The 6000-nt window shown below is 44.7% G+C and overlaps 1 protein-coding gene across 1 annotated transcript in view; it reads left to right on the forward strand.

Moving 5' to 3' along the window:
- The window catches only part of LOC143375245 (uncharacterized), a 47213-nt gene extending 41717 nt beyond the window's left edge, over positions 1-5496 (forward strand). Inside the window, exons 3-4 of the mRNA XM_076824172.1 lie at positions 2745-2948; positions 3577-5496. Of these exons, the coding sequence (XP_076680287.1) occupies positions 2745-2948; positions 3577-4314 (942 nt within the window). The 3' untranslated portion in view covers positions 4315-5496. The remainder of the gene's footprint in view (positions 1-2744; positions 2949-3576) is intronic.
- The last annotated feature ends 504 nt before the right edge of the window (positions 5497-6000 follow it).

Raw genomic sequence — 6000 nt, forward strand, 5'->3', positions numbered from 1 at the left:
GGGAACGGAATTCTTATGGAGGGGTCATCGAAGGAACGATGATTAAAGGGTGTTTGCTGCACTTTGGCGGACTAAACGATTGGCGATTAAGGCCGAGCAGTGAAAGAATAATTGTTTTACGGTCACCAGGTGCAATTAATACTCCTGCGTGCTTTGGTTATACGATCTCCTGCCGTTTCATCGGCGGGCAAACTCATTTGAGAGAATGCATGACACTTTAATGCTGGCTGCTCGCGAATTGGGAACGTGCAGTAAGCTAGACAGCAGGAGGAGAATACTAATTAGACTGAGGACGAGGTAGTTGTAGCAGTGGTATATTTTCTTGGTATCCCTCTTGTCCGTTGAACAATGTACGTGAGTTATGCTCACGTGAGGGAATGCAGTTGACGATTAGAGTTGGAATTTTATTCGATCGTGATTTGAGGTAGAAGTGATTTTAGGAATATTAAATTACTTAGTTACTTGAATTTTAATATTTTGTAATATTTCTTACAAAAAATTAAATTATTTTTAATATTTCTCATCGTTTGGTATTAAACATTTCTAATAAACATGTGGGAAAATCGTAATGCTTCCAATTTGTGATTTAATACGATCCCAGTAGCATAAATCCTTTCGGGACAGCTCCAGGCCAATTACTTTTACTACTTGTGTCAAATATCCACGAAAGAGGAGGAACAGTTGCCTCATATTTGTTTTTTATGTTTTAAAGCACACCCGTGTCGTTGGAGCTGTTTCTTTATCTGTATAGACGTTTTATGGACACTTCGCTCGGGGAACAGGGTGCTCGTAAGCTTACGACTAGAAAAAAGATGTAACACGTTTAGTTGAGACCCATGGTAATCGATGGGATATCTTGTTAGCCGTTATCAGTCGGCGATAATTTCTAACGGATAGTGGTAATAATGCTGAAGTAATGTTCCCCGCTTCTCAACTTAATGTACTGCAGCTGTTAATCGTTTTGTCTTCGTCTTCTTCTTCGATAATAGTGGCAACTGCACCAGTTACGCGTACGAGCTGATTTTTCGTATCAAGCACAAGAATATTGTAAACACCGCAGTTAATTTGCTTCCTTCTCGTTTGTATTGCTTCGATTTTACATGTGCGAACAGTTGCTTTAATATCACAGGCAAAGGGTTAACTTTTTATTTGCCTCTGCAGTGTGTCATATCTAAATATGCCGATGTTTCGGAGAAAATGTATATTTAACTCGCGGACAGCACCTTATCTTAGAGTTACAGACCCGCATGAAATTGAATGATGTACATGGTCAATTGATATTGTTTATTATTTCCGGTGACGATACTTTATCGACGTTGAACTCACGATTGTGACGCATTGCGATCACGCTATACTTTATCGAATACCAGTTTTTATAGCTTGAGTTGAGCTGATTCAATTTGCCATGAAGTTTCATCGCTAATAGTGCTCATAAAATTCATCGAATTTTCATATTTTTAATATTATCGTTAATAGTGTCAACTTACTCTTTTCTTTAGAATTTACTCAAGAATATCCCCAATTTCTAAGTATTTTACTGATGTTCACGAAAGAAACTTTTGGTTCTTGGATATAGTATTACTTCCACTCCGATTTCAAGGTAGTACATATAACACTTTAGTTCCTCGTGTAATATACAGATTCGAAAATTAGTGGAAGTTTAACTCCTGCACACGTAGAAATTATTTTTAATATTGCCCAAATCATTTCCAACTAAATCTTCCTAAGAGTTCAGCTGAAATCTGTAATTAAAAATTTCCCACCAAGAATACAAGTAAGTCAGGCGTTACCTACCTCCTCGAATGAACTCGTTTCACAGTGAAGCAACTGGCACCCCCTAAAAGGTTCGTAAGAAGTTCCATCAAGCCGGGTCAGTTTCGCGAGAAAAATGGCGAGCTCCGTGTACGTCAATCCGATGCTTCCCCGAATTCAATCTCATTTCGCCTGGAAGGCAAAAAGGTAAACAGAAGAAGGAAACGAAGATATCGCGAGGGCACGTGACGTGACGATGGTATTGCAAGGGTTGGAGGGGGTCTATTGATCTGTAGCTCGCGTGAGAACAGCGCCACATACCGGCTTCCAGCCGCAACTAATGTCTTCATCCTTTTCAACCACCTTTTCAACCCCTTTTAGCCCCTGCCCTTCTTTCTTTCTCCCCTGGACGATGAAATTCACGCCAGCTCTAAATCGTGCTTCACGCCACTGGCGTTCACGCGAGCACGGGGGTAAAGTGTTGAAACTCTCCATGAATCAAGACACTCCAGGGGGTCGTTGGTCCTTCCGCGTGGGGTAGGTTCCTTCGTGCAATGTCGATATTTAACTGTTGCGACCGACCTACCCTTCGAAGTCATCTTAATTAGTCGAAACAAAGAAAGTTAAGCGACTGCTACTTTCTGAAATGAACAATGCGTTCACTTTCACCTTTGAAATAGCAGAAAAATATTAAAGGGGGATTTGATGCTTAAACGAGACGAGAAATCTTGTTACTGTCCAGCAAAGTGCAGAAGTTGTACAAAGCTTTATCTTTGTATATTTAAGGAAGTGAGAGAAACTAATTTTTCGAATTACGAAATATCTTTTAATATTTCATGTGTTTTACGCATCACGCGTATTCCTATTTAATTAAAAGATTTTTTTCTTCTCTTAAGAAGAAAGAAGATTTTTTTTATTTTTTAAGTTACTGATTAATTGTTCTGTGAGTTATTCTATGAGTTCATAGAGAAATTTGATCTTGTTGGTTCCAGGTATGGTTCCAGAACAGAAGGGCGAAGTGGAGGAAGAAGGAGCACACAAAGAAGGGTCCAGGGAGGCCAGCGCACAATGCTCACCCCCAGAGCTGTAGTGGAGAACCAATTCCACCCGAAGAACTCAGAAGAAAGGAGAGGGAAAGGCGGCAGAAGAAGCTGCTGAAGGCCCTTGAAAGGCAGCAAAGGAAATTAGCCGCAAAAGTGAGTACAAGAACTTTTACACCAACCATGAAGTTATAAATGAACATCTATATTGATGGGGAGATCGGTTTTTTCTTAAGATACTTTGCAATGCACTTCACTCAATCTTGAATTTCATTGTACCGATACAATGTCTGATTATCCATACCATTAATAGCACTGAAAATACGAAGCTAGAAAATTTTTTAATACATTTACATTTAATTGTTTCCTTTCACTATATCGCCTCGTCGTCACTGTGAATATAAATCACGTGCATTCGACGTCTTCATCACATTTAAGTTGCATAAAAAATATTACACATTTCGCCAAGAAACGTCTTACACTCCTAAAAAGAAGAACATTGTAATTCAAAGCTACTGAAAGATCAAAGTGACTTGCTTATTCAGTAACTTAATATTCTACATTAAACATCCCTTCGCAAATATCAATTGAGCAATTTTCCGTCACAAAGATCAGCCCTTTCTGGCACAAGCTTTAGCCGGAATCATTTCGTTGCTAGTCTTCAGCCACTTGAATCTATTAGAGCACCTTTCAAATCAGAAGATCCGAATCCTGCTTCCTACACCGTCACGCGGACCCAGCAGCACACAGAGGTAGATCGAAGAGCGCGACCTTCTGCTTTCAGGGGATCACGGTCGACTTGTCGACACTTCGCGCCGAGTGGGAGTCACGAAGTGCCGCAGCATCCAGTGGAAACTCTTTGAACGGCGCCCTGGGAGGCTCGTTCAGCCATTTGAGCAACAACAACGAGAGCAGCAGCGTGTCAGGTTCCGGGAACGACGCCAACGAAGAGATCGACGTGGTGGGCGGCCTGGACTCTTGCAGCGAGAGCGGTAGCGAGAGGATCGATTCAGCCGCGGACGGTTCTATCGACGGTGAATGCTACCCCAGGTTAGCCAGCAACTCCAGCGAGCAGAGTGATCCGCGGAGGAGCGTGAACCAAGTGGCCAGCAACCTCCAGAACCCTAACTCGAGCCTGAGCCTGGACCACCTGAACCACCAGCAAGGTATACACCACTGGGGCCTGAGTCTCCTGGAGAGAAGGAGAGAGCTGGTGAGCATCAACAACGCGGCTGGGGCACGCCAGACGACGAACAACAGCGGCAACGGCGACAGAACGTCGACCAGACAGCAGATCAGCGAGGAGGAGGTGCAGAGCAGTAGCATAGATCTGTCTGTGAAGGGCAGGGAGGAGAGGAAGAGGCTGAACCCCTTCTCCATTGACAGCCTCTTGGGCAATCACAGAACAAGCACCCCAGGTATTCACGAGTACAGAGCCTCGACGCCCACGTTGTCGAACGGGAGGGAGTCCAGCAGCCCGACGTCGCCGATCTCCGTGCCCACTTCACCCTCCACGACGTAGTAATCCAGGGAACCAACCTCTTTCCTCAAGGTCTGACGGCGAACGGCGCCGCGAACGAGGCGTTTGATCGACAACGAAGCGACGGGCCAGTTACAAACCACTATCGAGAACAACGAGAGGGCTGCCGAGGAGACACTTTAGAGTAGCATCGTAGCATTGCAGTTCGAGGAGGGACGAGTTTGTGGGTAGGTTGCGAGGAGACTCAGCGTGACGAGCCCTGGGGGCTGACCTTCTCGGCAGGGCTCGCTGCGGTCTCGCGTCGATCGTTGGACGATGAGTAGCGACGATCGAGGAGTAGCTATTAGGAGTTAAGAAGAAAGCGGAGCCCTTGATCCTTCTTTCTGGAGAACGAGGGGGAAGATCGCGTGGCACAACGTGAAGGTCTTCGATTCTGTAGCTCGGGGTTGCGTTTACTAGCCAATGCAGTGTCGGTGGATCGATCCCTCGCGGTAGTCGAGCGATCTCGAACTAGCTGAGCAGCAACGTGGAGGGTAAAACGATGAACTCGCTGACTGAATACAGGAAGGCTTATATCAGTTTCGACATATCTGCATCGAGTGCATGAGTGATGATTGGAGTCTGTCCTGCGTGTCCGATTTCCTTCTTTTGTCCCGGTAGAAACGAGAATGTGCAATAAACAAGGACCGCTCTGGCGTTCGTCGGACGTAACGGGGCGATCCGTCGGTCGGACCAGGATGGTTCTGCTCGGGCGTAGAGGAGGAGCCGCGCGAGAGGGCGAGAACGAGCGAGTGGAGGTGAGTGCGAGAGCGACAGACTGCGCGTGTATTTAATTGTAAATAGCTCGAGGTATGGACGGTTCGTTTTTAATTTAATTCACGTAGCCGATACCCCAGTGTTCGTCGAGTCGCGGATATTATTTAAAACAATAGAGATTTCGCCTGGCGCACCTGCATATACGAAGAAACGACGATCTAAGCAGAGCGTGGAGGGCAGAGTGCGAAGGCGGGTACAAAGGCTGAGCCGGGATCTACATTCGTTTCTGGTGCGCGAGCGTGCATTTGCGAGCAACGAGATCGATGAAGCATTGAGAGCGAAAGAGAGAGAGAATAAGAGAGAATGAGAGAGATAGAGAGCGAGAAAGGAGGGATGTTATGAGATGCCATAAAATCTGGGATGCGAGACAGTATCTACCGTATATTCATTTCAAATATATTAATTTATTCTCAAGACTACATGGTGTCGTACGATCAACTTGCTCCGTCCCACGATTCCTCTCTTCCTTGCAGGCTGAGTCCATCGATTGATACGCAGGGTGAGTAACGTCGTTAGACAGTTTTTATACACTTTTTGGTTGCAAATGAAATTTATAATGAAATTGGTAAAAAAAATTATTTGACCCAGCTTTCACTAGTCATTCTACACACTTGGGGGTAGATCTGAGCCTTCGGGTCGAATTTTTTTAACGACTTCTACTCACTGAAAAGATCAAGGGCGTTAAAGAAACCATGTTTCAAATAATGGACCAAGGAAATGGCCCTTTCGATACTTGAATATTATTCCCCCTGCTATTATCTTTGTAAGGAACGAACTCCTGTTTCATTTGCAATCTAAAAGTGAGTCGTTTCGTGCTAGTGGGACGTTAACAAGATCTGTAATCGCAAGTGTCGATTTCTTGAAATTAATCAGAGAGTCGTGTGATTTGCAATCGAACAACGACGCGCTACT

The sequence above is a fragment of the Andrena cerasifolii genome, chromosome 12 (assembly GCF_050908995.1).
Source record: "Andrena cerasifolii isolate SP2316 chromosome 12, iyAndCera1_principal, whole genome shotgun sequence".
NCBI classification, from domain to species: Eukaryota; Metazoa; Arthropoda; class Insecta; order Hymenoptera; family Andrenidae; genus Andrena; species Andrena cerasifolii.